General features: G+C 44.9%; 1 protein-coding gene across 2 annotated transcripts in view; it reads left to right on the top strand.

The window, feature by feature from the left end:
- Positions 1–22,957, top strand: part of DLGAP3 (DLG associated protein 3) — a 57,192-nt gene that overhangs the window by 24,085 nt on the left and 10,150 nt on the right. For both annotated transcript variants that reach the window (XM_072974821.1, XM_072974822.1), the window contains exons 4-8: positions 3,665–3,870; positions 4,195–4,267; positions 14,317–14,530; positions 14,843–15,156; positions 15,540–15,625. In XM_072974821.1, coding sequence (XP_072830922.1) covers positions 3,665–3,870; positions 4,195–4,267; positions 14,317–14,530; positions 14,843–15,156; positions 15,540–15,625 — 893 coding nt within the window. The remainder of the gene's footprint in view (positions 1–3,664; positions 3,871–4,194; positions 4,268–14,316; positions 14,531–14,842; positions 15,157–15,539; positions 15,626–22,957) is intronic.

Here is a 22,957-nt window from a genome sequence, read left to right on the forward strand (position 1 = left end):
GTTGGAAACAGTCCTCCTGCCCCCAGGCCTTCTCCAGACCTCTTTACTGCTTAAATCTGGGTGGTCCAGATAGTGTTTGATTATGAAGGTCAGTTATTTCCAGAATGTGCCTCTGCTGGTGTTTGCCATTCTGGGGTACCTGCAGGACACCCATGAGGCTGTGGAAGATTCTGGGAGCCTGTGTCTCAACTGGTATGCTGTCCTGTCCTCTTTAACCACCTCTGTGGTGTCTGCAGGTGAGGCTAGGAGCTCTGACCCCTTCTTCCTATGGAGCCTTTGTCCATCTCACACTGACCTCTCTCCATCTTATTAAGATGGGGCCAGGGGCTCTTCTTGCCGTCAGGCTTCCTCTTTTCTGCCTCAGGCCTCCCTCCCCTATCCCCTGACATGTTCTCTTGAGCCCTCCTGTAGTTTTAGGAGGAAACGTCTAGAGAAGTTCTAGAAGTCCAGTAGACTTATGGTTATCCCTCAAACCCACATTCCACGTAGTTAATCCACATCATACTCATTCAGTGAGCATTTCCTGGATTCTGGGATACAAAGATGAAGACACAGATGCTGCTTGGGAGGAGACCACAGTTTAAGGGTGGGATAGACAAGGAAACAGATAGAATACACTGTGATGAGGCCGTGCTAGGAGAGAGCCTTGGGAACCATGGTCGCCCAGAGGAGGCACCTCACCCACCTGGGGTGATGCTGGCCAGGGGTTGCCCAGAGCAACTTCTAGGAAGAGTGTCGCCTGAGCAGAATCTCAGTGGAGGAGTTGGAATTAGTCAAGTGCAGAAGTTCTAGGATTAAGAGTGTTCCAGGAAGAGGCTATAGCATGTTCAAAGGTGTGGAGAATTGAGCTTGCATGTGTCTTTTGGGTGTCACAGACCTTTCTGATAAGTTGTGCACATGTTAGGGCTCTCCTGGGTGGGGAACTTACAAAAGCTCAAGGGACAAATGGGAAGTAGAAGCAGGAAGGGGTGAGACACAGAGGGGAGGTTGGAGACTTCTAGGATTCAGGACTTCTGGGTTGGCCTTGGATTGCCCCCTCCCTGAGTGGAGAGGTTTTCTCAGCTGGGAATTGAGGAGTCCAGCAGCAAAGGCCAAGAAGAGAACACCATCCCTTCTTCCATCCCTGGAGCCTTGCCACCACACCGCTGCTCCCTGCTACTTCTCCAGGGCTGCCCTGACCTCTCTGGGGGCTTTCTTTTTAATATGCACCTCACAGTGTCCTGCAGGGGAGCCAGCAGCTCCGCAGCGGCTATGGAGCAGGAACCCTGCAGTGTAGCAGAGCGTGCCCTGGCTGTCCCGTCTGCCTCCCTCTGCCTGCCTGTGGCTCCTCTGTATAGAGTGTGGGGAAGGGGAATGATCCATCAGGGGCTGGGAGCCCAGGGCACCTTAGGATTGGAATGTCAGCCTGTTTGCAGGAGAACAAGGGGCTGCAGGGACTCTCCAGACAGCCTGGTGCTCCCCTGGCACAAACACAGGGGAAGCTGAGCAGGTGTCTGTTGGATGCCCAATTCTTTTGTTGAGATGCTGTTTCTCCCAGTGGACTCCAGCTCTCCCTCAACCTTCTTCCAGAACCCCTCTTTCCACTCAGAGATCTTGTTCCTTTATGGAGCTTTGTCTCCTCCCTTTGTTCCCACCTTATGACTGAGCCCAGCCTCCCCCACCTCAACAACGCCCTGTGGGCACCTGCATGGGTTCCCATCCCACCCCTGAGTCCCTGTCTCACACTGATCTCTCCCCACTCATCTAGTCTCACTAAATGCCAGTGCCTTCATCATACCTCGTTCTTCACAGTGTGGGCCAACCATCAGGACTCCTTCGCCTTCCTGTCAGCCCACCTGTAGACTCATCCAGGTCCCCAGTCAGCCTCATGCCCTTCCTTCTTGGCTCAGAAGAGAAGCCAGGACCACCATCCCAGGCTGACCCCTCCAGCAGGGCTTGTGCCCATCTTCCCAGGACCCCTTTCATCCATGAACTGTTTCTCTTTCCTTTTCACATTTAAAGACTATCTTTATCTTTACTGGCTCTTTCCCTCATCCAGAGAACATGCCCCAAACTTTCTCATCCTGAAAAAAATCTTTCCTGAACTGCCTATCCTCTTCCGTCTCCTGTCTTCCCTTCATATCTAGGTTCTTAGAGTAGAGACTCCACTTCTCTTCCTCTCACACTCCCCTTTACTTACAGCCCGACTTCCATACCCCCGCCTCTAAAACGCCATGCAGTGGGCACCAGTGGGCTCTTGAGGGCTCTCCTTGAAAGGTGCCTTTCAATGCTTATCTAATAAAAATGGTTAACATTGAGCACTTACTCTGTGCTGGGCACACTACATTGGTCTAATTATCCTTCCCACCAACGCTGTGATGCGGGCATAATTGTCATTCCTAGTTCACAGACAAGGAAACTGAGGTGTAGAGATGGATCCATTTTGCTCAAGTTCACCCAGCTATCAAGTGTTGGGGCCAGAATTTGAACATGGGTCTGTCTAACTCTTTAGCCCAAATCACTAACCTCTGCATGCACGGTGGCATTTGACATTATCAACTCCTTCTATTCTGGAAATGTCTCCCATTTCCATGACATGGCATTCTCCTGACTTCCCTCCCACCCCTCTGCCCACTCCTTCTCAGGTGACTTCATAGGCTCCTCTTCCTGTCTTTGCAGTCCCCTTTTAAATGTCAGTGCCTCCCTTCCCACCTCTCTTTCTTCTTTCCCCTGGGCTGTTTTCATTCACTCCTTTGGATTCAGCTGCCACCCATGCTCCCACATATCTGCTTCCAGCCCAGATCTCTCCACTGAGCTCCAGAACCAAACACCCAACCACCTGCTCCATAGTTCTCTGCCTGACTTAAGATGCTCAACCCTGAACCTATCACCTTTTCCCCAAACCTGTTTCTCTGGGATTCTGTGGCTCAGTGAGCGACAGCACCATCCCCCAGGTCCTCAGCCAGCAGCCTCCCCGTCATCCTCGACTCCTCCCCGCCCCCTCACCCCCCACGTCTAATCAGGCTCAGTGATGCTCCTTAACACCTCTCATCTCCATCTCCTCTTCCCCCTCTTGTCATTGTCTTAATTTAGGCCTCATCATCTCTTGCTTGGATAACAGCATCAGCCTCTTAATTGGTCTCCCTCCTGCCACTTGAGCCCCTGCCCTGCTCCTGGCCCTTCATAATCCATCCTCTGTTTGGGCTGTTGAAGAGCTCTTTCTGAAACAAACTGATGTCACTGCCCTGCTTAAAACCCTCTGTGGCTTCTCATAGAAGATGGTGGGGTTGGGGGGAGTCAGAGGATTTGGGATTCAAGCGGGTTAAGAGGGTGAAGGAGAAGGAGGAGTGAAAGGTAAGTGAGGTCAGGTGATGCTTTACAGTTGGGAGTGAGATTGACATAGGTCCCTTTGGCCTCCGAGCTTCAAGATCTTGGCCCCTGGCATGTCAGCCCCTAGACTCTCTAGGTGGCCCTCAGTGAAGTAGCATGAGGTCCGTGGAGGATGATGAGCACCTCCTGTAGAGGAGGGGATGACCTGAGACTTCACCTGGTCTGCCTCTGCATGCTCCTGAGCGTGGCCTTCTCTGGCCAGGGTGGAGCCCCTCCCACAGGCAGTGGAGAGAGGGTCCCGGCTTCTAGATTCAGTTGGGACTTGTCTGAGAGACAGAGGTCCCTGTCCCTGCAGGTGCCGCAAGATGATTGGGGGGGTTACCCTACTGGGGGCAAGGACGGGGAGATCCCCTGCCGCAGGATGCGGAGCGGCAGCTACATCAAAGCCATGGGGGATGAGGAGAGCGGAGACTCAGATGGCAGCCCCAAGACATCTCCCAAAGCCGTCGCCCGGCGCTTCACCACCCGTCGCTCCTCCAGCGTGGACCAGGCTCGGATCAAGTAAGGACAGGGAGAGCCGGGTGGGGGGGTTGGGCAGGAAGCCAGTACTGGGTGCCTGCAGGAGATGTGCGGAGAGCGGTACCAGTCCAGTTCCCTGCTTAGGGTTTAACCGGGGTGTCTTGCTCTGCTCCATGGAAAGAGGGATCCCTGTGACGGCCCCCATCTGAGTGCCTCTTTGGCAGAGTCCCTTTCACCCAGGAGTCTCCTGGGGATCTCTAGGGGTTTCTGATGGATAGAACCAGCTCGGGGCCCCAGTGCTCTCATTCCCCTCCCCCGCCCCCTAGCAGACCCCCGTTCTGAATCTGGAATTCTGACCTTTCCTAGCTGCTGTGTCCCACCCCGGATCCACCCCCGGAGCTCCATCCCTGGCTACAGCCGTTCCCTCACCACCGGACAGGTAGGGAGAGGCCTGGCACATCAGCAAAGGGTGGGAAAGGGACTTCAGTCCCATGCTCAGCCCAGGCCTTCAAATCAGGAATTTGCCCATGGAGAGAGTGCAGGTCTGGTTCTGGGGATTTGGGAAGACTGCCCTGGGACTCATGGAGCTGACTCGGACTGAGAAGCTCGGAGAGTCACATCCGTAACAACCACCAAGCGTTCTCAAGGTGATGAGCTTGCAAGAGCAACATCAGTTCTGTGAGGTTCCCCAGCCCTGTCCTGGCCTGATTGCTCCCAGCCCACCCCATGCAAAAGGCAGGATTGACTGTCTAGGCTGGAGATAGGCAGAACTGCAGTCCCAGAGATGATCTAGGCTTGAGTTCTTTCCGCTCCACTCCCTACCGTGGACCCCGCTGACAAGATACCTCTGGCTCAATGCCTCTGTTTTCTCACCTTTGAAATGATAATAGTAGTGATGCTTATCTCACAGGAGTTTTGTGAGAAAATGTATGCAAACACAGGGTACTGTTCCCCCAACTGATATTTTATAGGTGTGAGTTCTACACCTAAGTGTAGACTTTCCTGTTAACTAAAGGAGGCAGTCCAGTTCAGTAATTAAAAGCATGAGATAGGTTTGAATTCCAGCCCAGCTCCTTAACCAGCTGAGTGACCTGGGGCAAGTTACTTGACTTTTTTGAGCCCCACTCTCCTTATTTAAAAATAGACATCATAATAGTGTTCTTGGCACATAGCCAGCACTCAATAAAGGTTAGCTATTTTTACTGTCTGCTGGGGAAAAAAAGCAATGCAAGAAGCAGTGGAAAAGACTGTCCACCTTGGCTCCCATTGTTTGCTGCTGCAGTCTCTCAGCATTTCTTTGCCACGTTTCCTGAATCAGGGAATCTGATTGGCACAGCTGTCTTTTCACATGAGACCAGCCTATGTTGCTAAACCCACTAGTTAATGCCCAGTCTTTGTTTCACTTGATCCATCAGCAACTTCTAACATAGCAGATGACTCTCTCCTTCCTGAAACACCTTTCTCAATTGGCTTTGAGGACACTGCACCTTTTAGGTTCTTCTAAAGTTTCTCTCTGGCTGCTTGTTCTCAGTCTGTCACTGGTACCGTCAAAGTGTCAGGATCTAAACACTGGAGTTTTCCAGGGCTTAGTTCCTGAACAACTTCTACACTCACTCTTTGGGTGAGCTCATCCAGGTGCATGGCTTGGAATATTATTAAGAGACAGATGACTCCCAAATGTACACAGCCAGCCCGTATTCTCCCATAAATGCCAGGCATGCATATCTAACTGTGTACTGAAATCTCACCTGGATATTGAGTGGACGTCTCAAATGTAAGATGTCCCAAATTAAACTTCTGGTCCCCTCTCCCTAACCCCCACAAATTTCCTCCTCCATCCAGCGTCTTCTCCATTTCAGATAATGGCAGTTTTATCCTTCCAGGAGTTCTGTTCTGAAAGTCTGAAGTTAGTCTGGACCCCTTTCCACTCTCCAATCCTTCAGCAGATCCTGTTAGCCCCACCTTCAAAGCATTTCCAGGATCTAGTCACTTCTCACCATCTCCACTGCTAGCACTCCAGTCCAAGTCACAATGTTCTTTTGTCTGGGCTATGGCACTGCTTTCTAGTTGGTCTCTTGCACTTGCCCTTGTTCCACTTCATTCTCTCAAATTACAGCCAGAGCGATCATCTAAAACAAAATTGCATTCCCTTAAAACCTGACTCAGAGGAATAGTCGAGCACTTTACTGTGACTTAGTAAGGCTCTGCATGATCTGGCCCTTGCTGCCTCTGAGTTCCTTTCCCAACACTGTTCCCCTCCCTCATCTGCTCCAGCCGCACTGGTCCCCTTGCTGACCCTCCGACACCACACAGGTGCTTCAGCCACAGGGCCTTTGCTGCACTCTCTGCCTGGATCGCTCCTTCCCACACACTCTCATAAATTGCTACCTCACTTTTTTCGTTCTTTCCCCAAATGTTCTAAATTTTAACTTTACCCCCCCATATTTCCCATTCCCCTTTTCTGTTTTTTTCTCCTCCTCCTTCTTCTCATCACTTTACATTATCTAAGACCACGCATACTTTACATATTTCTCCTGGGGACATGGTTTATAATCCCGGCTTTACAGAAGAGGAAGCGGGTTTAATGAGCTAGAGACTATCCATTCTGACATCTGCTTGAGAGTTTAGTACATTTATATTTATTGTGATTTCTGATATGTTTGGATTTATTTCTGTCATCTTATTTTGTGTCTTCCATTTATTCTGCCTTTTGGGTGATGCTTTTCTATTCCTTTGCTGCCTTCTTTTGGATTGATTGGATTTTCTTCATTTTTCTCTTCACCAGACCCCACACTAATTTGGCAGTCATATATTTTAATTTCATTATTTTTGTGGTTATTCTTATAATTTTCATGTTGCGTATTTGACTTAGCAAAGTCTAAAATTGACAATTATATCTATCCTTCTCCTGAACAATGTACATGTACTTGCTGCCCAGTATTTTAGTTCCACCTTCTTTTTACCTCTCCCAATTAGTCTTCATTATTGTTGTTACATTTTATACTACCAGTACATGATTTATATATATACCCACATTTTTACCTTTCTCCCTCCTCACTATACCTTCTTACATTTCATTCCTTCCTTTTAAGGTAAATTCTTTAGTAATTTTTTTCAGTGAATGTCTATTAGTAGCAAATTCTGTCTTTAACAAAAAATGTAGTTTACCCTCACTGTTTAACATAACTTAGCTTATTATAGAATTCTGGGTCAACATTTATTTTCTCTCAGTGTTTTGAAGCTGTTCCTCTGACATCTGTCTTCTGTTGTTGCTGTTAATAAGTCCACTGTCAATCTAATCATCTTTGTTGGTTATTTTCATTTCTCTCTGATTGCTGTCAAGCTCTTTCTTGTCTTTGATTTTGGTGTCCTGCGGTTTCACTATGATGTGTGTGTGTGTGTGTTCCTTGAATCTGAGGATTCATGTTTTTCATCGAATCTGGAAAATTCTGTCATGGTTACTGTCTGCTGGTACATCTTTTTCCATCTTTTTACTTTCAATCTACCAGCTTTTGTATCCAATCTGACAATCTCTGTCTTTTGAATGGGACGGTTTTCTCTATTCACATTTAGTATGATTATGGATATGGTTGGATTGTCTCATGTCATTTTTGTTCCTCCATTCTTCCTTTACTGCCTTCTTTTGTATTAACTATTTTGTGTACCATTTAATTTTTTTTTGCTAATTCCTTTTTTACTATATTTGTGGTTGCACTAGGAATAACAATGTGAATCTTAATATTAAAATCTAATCAATTATGACAAAATATAGAAACATTGCTCTTATATGTCTCCTTTTTCTCTCCCTTCTTTGTGCTATTATTGTTATATATTACCTATACATGTTATAAACCTAAAATTTATTATAAACCAATAATAGTATTTTAATAATTGCTTTGCATAATTTTATGTCTTTTAAAGAAGTGGAGAGAAAAATATATTTGTAGAGTTACTTATATTTACTCACATATTTACTGTTTCTAATGCTTTTCATTTCTTCCGATGGATATGAGTTACCACTGAGTGTCACTTCGTTATAGGGTGAAGAACTTCCATTAGTATTTCTCATAAGATAGCTCTGCTGGCAATACATCCTTCAGTCTTTATTTATTTGGAGATGTTTTTATTTTTATGTAATTTTTCGAAGCATAGTTTTGCTGGATATAGAATTGCTGGTTGACAGTTTTTTTCTTTCAGCACTTTGTACCATTCCACTGCCTTTGGCATTCATTGTTGATGAAAAGCCAGTTGTTAGTCATATTGTTGGGTTTTTTTGGTATGTGATGAATTGTTTTTCTCTTGTTACTGTTAAGATTTTCTTTGTCTTTTAACATTTTGGCTGTAATGTGTCTGGGTATGGATTTCTTTGTGTTTAACCTACTTTGGATTCATTGAGCTTGTTTGATATGTAGATTAATGTGTTTCATCAAATTTGGAAATGTTTAGGGCCATTATTTCTTCAAATATTTTGTCTTCTTTTTTCTCTCTCTCATCTTCTTCTGTGACTCACATTACATGCATACTGGCTTGCTTAATGTTGTCCCATAGGTCTCTGAGGTGCTGTTTATTTCTATTTCATCTTTTTTCCCATACATTCTTTAGATTGGGTAATGTATGCTGATCTATCTTCAAGTTTACTGATCATTTTTTATGTTCAGCCTTTCTAGTGAATTTTTAATTTCAATTATTGTACTTTTCAGCTCCAGAATTTTGATTTGATTCTGTCTTTTTTTCCCCCTAAATTCTCTTTGTTGTGATTTTCTATTAATGATGTCAGTGTTGTCATACTTTCCTTTAACTCTTTAAACATACTTCCTTCTTTGACCATTCTCATAATAACTTCTTTGTAGTCTTTGTCTGATAAATTAAACATCTGGGGACATTCACATTTTCTTGTTTATTTATTTTGTTGATTATTGAAAATTTTAGGTAATATATTGTAGCAACTCTGGATTCTTACTTTACCTCTTGAAGATTGTTATTGCTTTTGTTTACTTGTTTGTTAATCTCTGGACTAAATCTGTGAAATCTGTCTACCTTGCCAGATGCAGCCTCTGATGTCTCCACTAATTTTTTTCCTCTTTCTTGTTTTTATTTTTAAGCCTGGTTTCCTAGGGGTTGACCTAGTGTCTACATGGCTTAGAGTCCAGCCAGAGACAGATCAGAGGTTGTGTGCATAAACTTCAAGCCTATAAGGCTTCTTCTCTCTGCTTTTGTGGTTTTAGGTATAGGCTCGGGAGTACAAACATTGGGCTGTTTTCAAGCATGCTCTGGCTTTTACTTTTCGCCAGGCTCTCTTGCATTTCTTCTGCACATATGCACAGGCTACATTAGCCAGGGATGTGTAGGGGGCTCAGGGCCACTCTGATCTCTATTGTACATGCAGCCAGCCTCTAGTTAACTCAGAATATGTGGAGAACTTACCAAATTCTCTATGGCTGTCTTACTCCCCACTAAATCCCCATTTAGTCTTCCAGTCCATTGCTTGCCCCAAACAGGGATGAAAACGCAGCCTGGCAGTGCTGCTGTTATTCCTGCTCTTGACATTATAACTGAAAATGCTCAAAACTAAGTTATCCCCCTTTCGTAGTTGCAGTGAAGCTTCTGGTTTTCACAGCATGGCCCACCTTGGTTGAACTAGTGCAACTGATAGAGCAGGGAGCTTGCGGAATGGGAGTAGCCCCAGGCAAGGTCACCACAGACTCATGCTGTTCTCACTCAAAGTTCAGTAATTTTCATGAATGTGTTTCTTTGCTGTATACTTTTGATTGATTTTCAGAGTGATAAAATGGTTGTTTTTGACAGTTCTGTGCAGCTTTATAGTTGTCTTGGGGGATAGGATTTTGTATCCTTCTCTGTTGTGTCTGAAGTCAGAAGTCTGGAAAATTCTCAACTACTATTATTATCTCTTCAAATATTGCCTTTTCCACATTCTATCTAGTTCCTCCTCCATAACTCTTATTAGTTGGGGCCTTTTTATTTTTTCCTTCATGTGTCCTAACCTCTCTTTCATATTTCTCATCTCTTTACCTCACTATGCTGCCTTCTGGGTAAGTTCCTCAGATACATCCTCTGATTTACTGTTTTCTCTTCAGTTGTGTCTCATTTACTACTTAACTCATTAATCAATTGTGTTTTAAATTTACCCCTTTCCCCCCTAGAAATCCGATTCAATTCTTTTTCAAATGTTTCTAGTTTTCTTTTCAAAGCTTTTGCTCTGTCCTTATGTTTTCAGTTTATATCTTTTAAGTTTTGGAAAATTTAAACATGATTTAAAAACTTAATTCATTTTAGCTAAGGTAATGCTAGTTGCCATAATAGATAAACCTTGAATTCTCAATAGCTTAACTCAATAAAAGTTTAGTTCTTGTTCATGCCACGGTTTATATTAGTTATCTATTGCTGCAAAATAAAATACCCCCAAAACATAGTGTCTTAAAACAAAAAAAATATTTATTATCTCACAATTTCTGTGGGTCAGGAATCGGTGCCACCTGGATCACAGGCTTCATCAAGGTATTGGCCAAGGCTGCAATCATCTCCAAGGCTTGACTAGAGGAAGATCTCCTTTCACGCCCACATGGCTGTCAGTGGGCCTCAGATCCTTGGCATGTGGGACTCACCATCACATTCGCCACATTACACAACTCACAACACAGCTTGTATCCCCCAGGACAAAGGCTCCGAGAGAGATAGTAAGAGAAGGTGTCCAAGATGGAAGCCACAGTATTTCTGTAATCTAATCTCAGAAATGACATGCCATTGTATTGGCCCTATTCTGTTCATTAGAAGTGGGCCAGTAGGTCTAATCTGCAGTCAAGAGGAGGGGACTGTGCAAGGGTGTGAATGCCAGGCAGTGACGATCATAAGGGGTCATGCCAGAGGTTGTCTACCACACAGTTTAATATTAGCTCATCTTTAAAGGAGCTTTATCTGTGAAAATCCTGGGCACCGTGGGTTAGGAGTGGGTCCTCCAGAAAATATTTAAAAATTCTTTCTGTTAGGCTATTTTTGGCCTGGGACCATTTTCTGTAAATTTTAAATTTGGGGGGTCTGGCCCATGCAGACAGAGAATTCGGTTTCCTGTGTGAAGACTATCTTGTGGGTATAAAATCTTAGGAGATTTACCTCCTTGTCCCTCCCCAAAGTGCCTAGAATACAGACTAGCTTCCTTGTCATCAGTCTGTGCTGATAATTGATTTTTTTTAGCTTACCTTTTCATCAAAGCTTTCTCCTTTTCTACTTTTATGCAGGTCCTAATTTCTAATCCCAAGCTTCATGTGGGCCCAGAGCCTTACTCCTGCAACCTGGTGTTAAAACCTCTGCCCTCTGGTTACCAGCAGTCCCTGCCCCCACCTCCCACCTACACTGGGCTGTTTGCAGCCTTGGCTCACACAGTTAATATTCTGATTTCCAGTCTCCTCTTTGCTTTTGTCCCCTAGGGACTTCTCTCGCTTTTTTGTGAGCTCAGCTATGCATATAAAACAGCATTTGTTATATTTTATCCAGTGTTTTAGAATGTTTTAAAATGGGAGGGGTTTCCAAGGTTATCTAAACCAAATGACATATGTAAAATATACAAGATGTTGCCTAGCCCCCAGTTGAAGCCACTAACTCTGGTACGGACAATTTTCAATTAGACCCAAACAAAGTATTTTCTTTTAAATATCCCACATCCTTGGAAATATTTGCTGATTCTGAGTCTGGTGTGCAGAAGGGCTAAGGTTCTCATTTCCCAAGAGAATTCTTTGACTTTGACTCTCCTGAAAGTGAGAGTTGGGGGGGAGCAGGGTGGAAGGCAGTGTAAGGATAATAGGAGAATTCACAGCACAATTTTATACTTGTAACAGAGCAAAGATTATCTCGGATGTAATATTCCTCTGAGAGACTATAAAAATCTGCACTTCCCTTGGGCCCTGGTCCCTTGTTGGAACTCCAGAGCAACTCTTGGCTAGTAGCGATGGAAGGTGTGTGGCCCCAGGGAATTTCTCACCCTCCTTCTGTCTGCCTTGGATAGAGTTGGTCATGGGAATGGCATGTGGTTGGGATTTCAAGAGCCTGAGAACCCTTGGGAAAGAGGGGTCTCTGAGAGGTATTGTCCCTGTGATTTAAGAACCTCTTGCTACTAATAATGGTAGCTAATGTTTCTTGAGCATCTGCTGTATGCCAGCTAGTATACCTAGTGCCTTACACACAGAAGAGGGCTGGAGATGCAGAGATGAGCCAGAGTGCGATTCCCTCCATCCTTGGTGTCTAGACCTGTGACTGAAATGCTCTCTGCTGGGGTTAGATCAGCTTTCCTGTGCTCTAGAAGGGCCCTCTGGGCTGGATCAGTTCTAGTTGGGAAGTATCTTGAGTCTGGCCTAGAAATAAGAGGATTTAGATCAGCTCTTGAGCTTCAGGAAATACCCTGGCACTGCTGGTCCTTGATACCCCAGAGGTCAAGAGATTTCAGACCGAGAGGTAGACTCACAAGGAGTCATGGGGAAAGACACAGGTGTCACAGTAATGTGGTTTGCGCCAGTCAAACATGGAAGAATTTAACTCCTACAGGATCTTGGATTGATTTTTTTCATGGTCTGTGATTTCTGTACACTTGCAATGAAGCTCCTTTAGAAAAAGCTGCAGTCTTCCTTTTTAATTACTAGATCCACATTGCAATCACTGAATCTGAGTTTCCAGCAAATTTGGTTCTGAGCTTCAAAGCAGCCAAAACAAAGAGAGGCTTATAGTTAGAGAACCCTGGGTTCAATTCCTCAGGATAGGCCTGAGTTAATACAGGTTTAATAAGTTCTCCAGAGATTCTGATGCTCAGTCAGCCTGGCAGGAGAGCCAGGAAATCTGGCACTTAACTTACAAGCTGGGCATCTTTGGACAATTCATCTGCCTTCTCTGAGCCTTAGTTTTCCCATCAGTAGAATAGGATGGAAATTCCTGCTCAATTTGAGGTGGAATCTAGAAATATCATGTCATATGTGCTTTGGAGGCTGAGTTTGGAAACACTGAGCTGCATTTTACACATGGATCAAGCTACTCCTTTCTCTGTTGACTGCACATAAATGTGATGCCATGCATCTTTCCTGGGAGATGTCACAAAATGCAGCTCTGGGATACTTGCTGTCACATTCACCATGTGGATGCTACCGAGGACCTTGTTCGTGACTTCATCCAGTAGCCTCTACATAATCACCCGTGGGAGAATTTCTCTTAGACTCAGTGACAAGAGCATTGTGGTTGTCATGAGTGGTGGCCTGTGTTTACCAGGTAGGCCCTCAGACCATCACATGTCACTGACTGAGGGCTTACCTGCGCCAAGTACCTCGCATGTTTTTCTTTGAGTCCCCTGATAGCCCTGTGAAGATGGTACCGTTCTCATTCCCCCTTGATAGGTTATTAAACTGAGGCCCAAGAACTTTAACTTTCCCAGGCCATGCTGCTAGGAAGAAGCAGAGCCAGTGCTTGAGTCCAGCTGGGTCTCACAACATGGCCCACGCAGGCGGCCTACGGGCTGTCGTCCTTATGTTCGGGCTGCTCTTGGGGTCAGATGTGCGCCCATCCTGTGCTCTGGGTGATGAGCTTACCATACGACCACCTTCTTTCCCTTCTTATTCTTCCCTTTCTTCTTCCCCTTTTTTATTTTCTTTGTGCAACTTTTCTCCCGTAAAACAAATAAGGCTGCAACTTCTGGTGGATTTAGCCTTAGTACAGTGTTATGCGACACGGTTCCATGAACAAAATTTTTGTTTTGCTTTTTCTTGGTTGCTTAAAATATTTTTTAACATTATGGATTCTGAACCACAAAATATCAAAAACAAAAACAAGAACCTCAATCAGCAGTTGCTGAACTTTCTTCAGAGGATGAGGGACAGGGAGGGAACCAGCAGGCTGAACCAGAACCCTAGTTAGTGGGCAGAAAGTAAGGGAGGGCTTGGATCACTTGAAGTTTGATCATTTTTGCTCCATTACTCCATAACCACATGGTTATACCTCTATAGGTTGTGGTCAGTCAATCTTGTAATGCAGTAGGTCATAAATAGTAAAATAAAAGGTGACCTTCCTTGCAGTCCCTCATCTCCACAGTGTGCAAGAGGGTGGCTGTCGGTACCCTGGTCCTCTCTCTCTGGGTCAGATGAGAGAGACGTCAGAGGCTGGGAGTAGGTGGAGAAGGAGACCGGGTGGTCGAGAGGCTGGGGTATAGCTGGACATCTGGCAGAGGCATAGGTCAGCTGGAGGGAGGAGTATTTAGAAGAAAGTATTTAGAATAAAGAGGAGACCCCAGGATTGGCCCTAAGGCAGGCCTGGAGAGCAGCACAGGGCAGGGTGCCTTTATCTTTCTTTGCAAGGAATTTCTTTTAGTCCAAATGTGGAAAAGTCACACAGAGACACAGCCTCCGCAGATCTAGATATATTCCTAAGACACAGCGCCTCAGAGACGCCCCCATCCCATCCCAGCACCGTGGTAACTGTCCTTCTGGTCCCTGCCCCCAGCTCAGCGAGGAGCTGAACCAGCAGCTGGAGGCCGTGTGCGGGTCCGTGTTTGGGGAGCTTGAGTCCCAGGCGGTGGACGCCCTGGACCTGCCCGGCTGTTTCCGCATGCGGAGCCACAGCTACCTCCGGGCCATCCAGGCCGGCTGCTCTCAAGACGACGACTGCCTGCCCCTCCTTGCTGCCCCTGCCTCTGTCTCAGGGAGGCCCGGCTCCTGTGAGTACGCCTTCCCTGCCCCTGGCTGGGCCCTAGATTGGAGAGGACTCTGGGTTCTGGTTCTGGCCCTGGTCACGACTGTGCTGTGTGACCTTAGGCAGATCGCTTGCTGCTCTGGGCCGGATGGTGGGGAGTACAATCCTTGGGTCTGTATGTAGCAGCACGTGGATCACCCTTGGCTACTAGGTCCTGTGACACCGCGCGTGTGTGTGTGTGTGTGCGCGCGCGCGCGCGTGTGTGGTGGGGTGGTCGGCCACAGACACCTGCCAGGGCGCGTTTCTCACCCTACGTGTCTGCCTTCCCTGGCCACAGCCTTCAACTTCAGAAAGGCCCCTCCCCCCATCCCACCTGGAAGCCAGGCCCCGCCCCGCATCTCCATCACAGCCCAGAGCAGCACCGACTCCGCCCACGAGAGCTTCACCGCGGCGGAGGGCCCGGCCCGGCGCTGCAGCTCCGCCGACGGGCTGGACGGCCCCGCCATGGGCGCGCGCACCCTGGAGTTGGCCCCGGTGCCACCCCGGGCCAGCCCCAAGCCCCCTACACTCATCATCAAGACCATTCCAGGCAGGGAGGAGCTGCGGAGCCTGGCGCGGCAGCGGAAGTGGCGGCCGTCCATCGGGGTGCAGGTATGGAAGGAGGAGGCGCAGACCAAAGTTGAGGCCCTAACCGGTTGAGGATGGGTTGAGGGGGATCAGCGGGGCCTTCTGGTACTTGGACCTTTTCCTCACTTGCTCTTAGCCTGGTCATCAACGGGGCTGCTCCAAACAGTCCCAGCCCACTCCTTTGTCCCTCGCTCTGGCACCATCACCCCTATCAGCGAGCGGGAAGCGGTGCCAAGAGGTTGTCATCTTGATGCTTCTGACCTCCTGGGTCTCTCATCTTGTTCAGGCAGATTGTCTGTGCAGGATCTGCCAGCTGGCTTGGGGCTCAGGCATCACTTGTCCTCCCTGGGGAGGGTTTGCGTCCCTTGTTCTAGCCCTGGCCACTGATTCCCCAACCCTGCCACCAGGTGGAGACTATCTCAGACTCGGACACGGAGAACAGGAGTCGAAGAGAGTTCCACTCCATCGGTGTACAGGTGGAAGAAGACAAGAGGTAGGTCAGGGTGGGGGTACCTCAGGCTTTCTTGGGGAAGAAGAGGAGAGAGAGGTGCATAATGACCTTACTGGCCCCGTCTCCCTGTGCACTCTTTCTTCCTGGTCCTGAAACAAACCAAGCCCTTTTATTGGGAGGAGTCAGAGCAGCCACAGAGGTTCTCCACACAGATGTCACCAGGGCAGTCATCAGATCTAAAGTGAACTCTCCTTGTACCCGTGCCTGTCCCACGTGCTGTGAGGTGGACAGGAGATATACAGTGGTCCGGGGAAGGACGTAGTAGGGAGAAGTAGCAGGTAGGTGCTGAGTGGGCCTCCAGCAATTGTCCTTTATAGGAGATTACAGGACTTTTCCAATCCCTCGTTACTTCCTGTGGTGTACAAGTATGTGAACTCAAAAAGAAACAAATAAACGGGAAGATTGCCTCTCAGGGGCCCCTGGCAGATATAACACTCCTCCTCACTCAGCTCACATAAACATTTAAGCAGTCGGGGGTACCTATTATATGCCTGAGTCTGTGGTGTACCCAAGAAATCAGCAGCCACTGTTCTGGCATTAGGTGGCTTCAGAAACATTGTTTCCTTGATTTCCAACTGAAAATTAACACCAAGAGCTCTGGAGGGAGTACTGGGAAGAATCCCTCTGTTGTTGGACTCCTGTAGGAAGATGCTTTCTCTGAGGACCATGTGACAGTGGCCCCTCTGCCCTCTGGGCTGCGGTGCTACCAGGCCAGTGACCCTAAGCATGGTGTCTGGGAACCTGCCTGGGGCTGGCTGTAAGTTTCATGGTAATCTGTGTTTTTCAGGCCGTTCCCACTTGGGGCATAAAACTTGAGTCCCAGTGTCAGTCCCTCATGGCTCTGTTCCCAGTTGCCATGATTGGGCCTTTAGACCTTTTCTAAATTCCCCCAACTATTTCTGAGAATCGCTGGGATGTCTTAGGTGTGTGTATGCCCAGTCAAGTCTTCTTGGGGTTCCTGTGGGATTCACCATTTTTCTCTACTCCCTGCAGTTCCATATGATCCTGAGGCTTTAAATGCCTCCATCAAGGGTGGCCAAAAAGGTGCCTTTGTTGCCCCCATCAGTCCTGAAAGCCACTTTCCCTCAAATTCTTAATATACTACACAGATCACAGAAAAATGGCACTTTATGGCAAACCCAGTTCAGCAAGTCTATGACTTGAGTTCTTGAGAGGTGGGGTAGGAGTCATGGTTGGGTACAACTTTGTGTTCAGAATTCTGCCCCCAACTCTAATGCTGCCCCATGGACCATAAACCAAGACCTTGTGCCCCTATTTGCTCCATCATGAGGCTTCTTGGTCCCTCATCCATATAGACCCCTGGGGATCTGACCCCTGGGGATCTCCCCATTCCTCCTAACAAACCTGTATCCTGGGAAGAGTTCAGCAGGCATTCTACTGAGACTCTGGCTGTGTCAGCAAACTCTGTCCATCATTCATTGATTAATTCATTCAGAAAATGCTTATTAAGCATCTGTTAGATGACAGCTCCTGTTAAATGCTCAGGGAAACATGGAAGACATGACTCTTGCCCTTGTAGAAGTTATGGCCAAAAGGAAATCAAGGCAATGAATAAATAATTGGTGAAAAAAATATGACTACACATTAGGGTATAATAGGCAATGGGATATTATTATACCTTATGGTGGGAATATGAAAGAGCACCAGCTGCTTGCATATGAGGTGACACACAAAGCACATAAGAGAGAAGGGACCTTATTTAGGTTAAGCAGGTGACATTTAAGCTGAGACTTGAGAGTTGACCAGGAGCGCTCAGGTGATGACTCGGGTAGGAAGCATTCCAGGAAGAAAGAATAGCATAAGTGAAGGCAGTGGGGAGGAGACAGTTGGACACGTGTCAGGAACTGGAAGCAGGCTCATGTGGCCGGTGTGGAATGGGATGGGGCAGTGGTGAAGGAGTGGGTTGAAGAATAGGTGGAGGGCAGGTCATGTAAAGTGTAGGCATGATAAAAAACTGGAATTTTATTTCTAACTAATGAGTAGCGATTACAAGGTTAAAGAAGGACTGTGACATGGTTTAATGTAGGTTTACAAAAAATCACTAGCTGCTGAGTGGAGGATGAATTTGAAGGAAGTAATAATGGACATGGGAGACTAGTAAGCATGATTTTTTCATGATCCAGAGGAAAGGTGATAGTCTTTTGCATTATGGATGATCTTGTGTTGGGGATTTTTTTTCTATTGTATTTTTCACTACTAGTGTATGGGAACACTATTACGTTTTGTATGTTAATTGTACGTTCAGCAACTTTGCTGCTCACTCTTATTAGGACACAAAGTTTATCTGAAAATCATGCTAGGTTTTCTGTTTCTATAGTCAGTTATATTTTCTGCAAACAAGGATGTTTCTTTTAAATCTGTATTTAAACATTTTTCTTCTTGTAATAATGCATTGATTAGGACTTCTAGTTCGCTGTTGAGTATAGCACTCTTGTGCCATTCTTGACATTGGTAAATATCTTGTAAGTCCCACTTACAGATTTTGATGGTTATTATTTTTCAGGTTAAGGAAATTCCCTTCTATTCCTAGTTGGCTAAGAGTTCTGTTGTTTTTTTTTTTTTAATAAAAAAATGAGATTGATGGGGGAGGATATAGCTCAGCCTTAGAGTGCATGCTTAGCATGCACAATGTCCTGGGTTCAACCCCCAGTACCTCCATTAAAAAATAAAATAAAATAAATTAAATTAATTAAAAAATACGTAAAGAAACTAATTACCTCCCCCCACCTCCAAAAAAAATGAGAGTGGAATTTTACTGAGTGCTTTTCCAGAGTCTACTTAGATGATCATAGATTTCCTTTCATCTGTAATATGGTGAATTATATTGAGAGATTTTCCATGCTGACCCATTCTTTCATTCCTGGGATAAACCCTGCTTGATCCTATTATCAGTTTGGATTAAGTTTGGCTGTAACGGGGCCTCAATAATTTCTCTCTTGCTTAAAAAAAAGGAAAAGCTTGGATGTAGAAGTTCAGTGTCAGGCCCCTAGGCTCCTCCTGTCTTGCCGATCTTCTACCCTTTATGTATCACCTCATATCCAAGCAGCTGATGCTCAAGCCCCAGCCATCCTGTCTGCATTCTGAACAGTGCCAAGGAGGAAGAGAGGGGGAGGATGCAGCCCTTCCTTTGCAAAACGATTTCCTGAAAGTTACACACAACGCTCTCACACATCACATTGGCTAAAGCCTCATCCCATGGTGGCATCTAGCCTCAAGGGAGGCTGTGGAATAGTCTCTCATTAGGAAGCAATGTGCAGTGAGCAGAGCTGAAAATCAGGGTTCTTATGGCTGAAGACAAAGAGAAGGATGGATACCTGGAACTCTAGCAGTTTTTGTCACAGTCTTGCTATGTTATTTTCATGTACGTTGCTGGATTTTGGATAGCTATTCTTTTAAGATTTTTATATCTAGGTTCGTAAGTGGTATTGTCCTACAGTTTTGTTTTTATTGTTGTTCAGTTCAGGTATTAAGGTTATGCTAAGACTCCTAAAATGAGTTTGGTAGCATTTTCTGTGTTTCTGTTCTTTGACAAAATTTGTGTAAAATAGGAATTATCTATTCCTTAAAGGGTTGGTAAAGGTTGCCTATCTGGGCCGGATGCCTTTTTGGGATAGGAGACACTTTTTGAACTGTAGCTTCAGTTTCTTTAGTGGTTTTTGATCTCTTCTGGATTTATTTTTCTTCTTGAATCAATTATGGTGATTTATATGTTTCTAAAAAAAAAAGGACCATTTTACAAAAATTGACAGTTTTCAAAATTTTTGGCACAAATATTTCTCAGTATTATAATTTTATAAATTTTCATTGTATTTATAAGATATGCCTCCTTTTTATTCCTAATATGACATATTTATACCCTACCTTTCTTTCTTCATCCATTTTGCCCAAGATTTATATCTTATATCATTTTAATACCTTTTTAAAATTATATTTTATTAATCTTTTTTTTTTTTTTAAAACTAGCTTTTAGTTTGGGTAAGCATCTCTACTTTTCTCTTTTATCTTTAATATTTCTTTTCTTCTTCAACTTTTGTGTTATTATTTTCTTTTTTCTACCATATTTAAAACATTTTTCAACCTCTTAAACACTACTACTTATTTTCTAATGTGTTTTTAAGGCTATCAATTCCCTCCTAACTACTGTATCTTCTATAAGATGCTGTCTCTGCATCTTACAAGTTTTGGGATGTGATATTTTCATTATTCAGTTCTAAATAATTTGTAACTTTCATCATAACTTCCTTTTTAACTCGTAAATTATTTAGAAGACTTTTTTAAGTTTCCAAGTGTATTTTTGTGTGTGAGGGTCATAGAACGCATTCTATATGATACTCATTCCTTAAATTTGTTGAGTCTTCCTCCATCATACACACATACAGTATATGTGTGGTCAGATTAATATAAATTGTATTTTTCAAATGTTTATCTTTGCTTTTTTCTTGGATATTTGATCTACCAGTTCTGAGAGAGGTGTGTTAAAAATGTTTCATCATGATTGTGAGCGTGTCATTTTCCCTGGGAATTTTATTAAGTTTTTCTTTAGTTTGAGAGTGCGCTGTTTAGTATTCAGGCTTATGATTGTTGTATCTTCTTGGCAGGTTGGCCCTATTATCACTAAGTAGGCTGTTTTTCATCCTTACTATTGGTTTTTGCCTTGCAGTTGATTTTCCCTGATTTTATTGCAATGTCTGCTTTCTTTTGGTTAATATTCCAATATATATTTTTCTGTCTTCTGACTTTCAACCTTCCATATCCTTATGTTTTAGATTTGTTGCTTGTAAGCAATATGGAGCTAGAATTTAACAGACATATTTAATCCATTCATGTATTTTGATGACTGATTTATTTGGTCTTATGTCTATCATCTCTTTAAAAATTTTCTATTTGACATGCTTTTTCTTTGTTTTTCTGCTCCCCTACTTTTCTGCCATCTGTTGAACCCATCCAAGTGACTTTATTTCTCTTGTTTCTACCACTGGTTTGGAAATCTACATTTCAGTAGTGACTTTCCTCAAATTTTAAATGAAAATACTAAATTTCATATTTCTCTAATAAAGTCTAAAATTAGTATTTTTATCGTGAAATAGGCACAAAACAAAACCTTGGAACACTTTAATCTCCTTCTTAACTCCCTCTTCCTATCTTGCGCATTATAGTTTTCTAGTATTTTGATTATACCTCTTTAAAAATCTCTGCCAAATCAGTTGTTGTTACATCTTTTATGGTTTAATAGTTTGGATTTACTAACATGTTTTAACAATTTATGTGTTCACTGTGGCTTGTTACTGCCCACTGCTTCCCCCGGGATTCAGCTTCCTTTATGCTGAAGTACTGCCTGAGCTTGGGACCAGTTTTAAAGTTAAAATCTCAGCTTGAGGTTTCTGTATCTCACTGGTTCTACTCATTCAAACCCCACACCCACACACAGACTAGCCTTAATATTCTGATTTCTCAGCATCCTGCTTCCAGGCCATGTACCTGAATCATGACATGAGTTTTCTAGTCCACGTTTGTAAATGAAACAAGGTTTTTTGGCTGCTGGCTTTATACATGGGGTCTCCTTCCAGGTCCCCAGGGTGCACAGGCTTGGAGTCTCTCCTCTCATCTTTCCTGGGCATTACCATGTAGCCGCTAGCATATGTCTGGCCCCATATTCCTGTGGCTAACTTGGCTTAGATTTCCTTTCACCACTCAGATTTTGAATTTCCTTCTGCTTTTTTTTTTGGGGGGGGGTACCTGAAGATTTCTCTTTTCTATTTTCAGGGCTTGGCATTGTAGCAGAACCACCTTTTGGGCTTTATTTGATCCAACATTTCTACGTGTGTGAGGATGGAGGGGGTGGGAACTTGCTAAATTGGTTTAGTCCACTATGTTGATCAGTTGTCTGGACTAGGCTATTAGCAGCAGATACAGAGAGAAGTGGACCGATTTTGGAAGTGTTTGGAGTGAAGTCAAGGAAGGGTGAAGATAGGCAGAGAAAGAGGTCTTCCTTGTTCTCCTGTAGGTGTTTGGGGAGGTAGTGTTAGAGTGGGCTGGAGAGGGGAGATGGTGTTGGACAAATGTCCAAAGAACTGAATTGCTTGGGACAGGTGATCACACCGGGAATCCAGAGGAGGTGACAGGTGGGAGAGAAGAAATCTGGCGCATCTTTCTGGCCAGGCTCCCTTGCTTGTCTGCTGAAGGCACCCTTAGTTATACACCTGCACTGTCCTTTCTGTCCCTTATGTCCCTGGCACTTTAAGTCTGACTTACCACACACCATGCCCCAACTGGTACATAAAAGTGAGCCATGGATACCAGCAGCCTTTCTAGGCACACTTCCAGGTCTAGCCCCCCACCTGCTGCCACCCCATTTTCTTGGACTCTCGTCCTTGCTCCTGTCTCACTGGTCCCAGTATTTCTCTCTCTTTCTCTCTGTACTTTGGCTTGAAAAGTTGCCAGAGAGGAAAGGTTTCTCCTTTTCTGCCTTTCAGGGTGTTCCCTGCTAACCTATTGGGTGAGGAATTCGGATTTATTGTTCCTTATACCTGGGGGTTGTCTGTGGGTCCTTCCTGGTGTTCGTCATCAGTGGTGACTTGACCTAGAAATAAACAAGGGTTGGGGCTGGTGCCCCTTCAGTTCTATCTCCACTGCCCCTCCACTTAAGATGCATTTGTCTGCAGACATTTATTGTATATTTATTATTTGTCAAATACTATGTGGGCACTGAGGATACAAAGGTGAGCTGACCCAGACACAGCCCCTGGCCTGTGAAGCTTGCTGCCACATTAATCTGAGAACCTCAGAAATGATGTAGAAATAGGTGCCACGAGGAGAGCTATGGAGATTGTGAGAGTGTATAATAGGGGGCTTTGACCCAGTCAGAAGGGTCAGGCATGGATTCCCAGAGAAGGTCACATTGGAGTGATTATCTGAAGGATGAACAAAAATTAACTAGGTGAAAATGGAAGATGCGTGTTCCAGGCAGAAGGACCAGCAGGTGCTAAGACCCTATGGTGGGAGGAAGCATAATTAAGAAACAGTTACCAGCCCTGTCTCAGAGCATCCTACAGCACCTGTCTTCCCAGACTGAGCACACTCCAGGCCATGATAAAAGAATGCATCAAATGTCCTTGCTGAACGTTAGAAGTCCTTTCCTAGGACTTTTTGAGAACATCAAACCAGGTGATTTTTGCCTCTAACTCTCTTTAACCATAGGATCCCCTTATATCTTCCATTTCTAGATTCCCTCCCACTAAGATCTTATCTTAAATTCCAGATTTAGCAAAAACAAAACAAAATAAACAAGTGAGA

The sequence above is a fragment of the Vicugna pacos genome, chromosome 13 (assembly GCF_048564905.1).
Source record: "Vicugna pacos chromosome 13, VicPac4, whole genome shotgun sequence".
NCBI lineage: Eukaryota > Metazoa > Chordata > Mammalia > Artiodactyla > Camelidae > Vicugna > Vicugna pacos.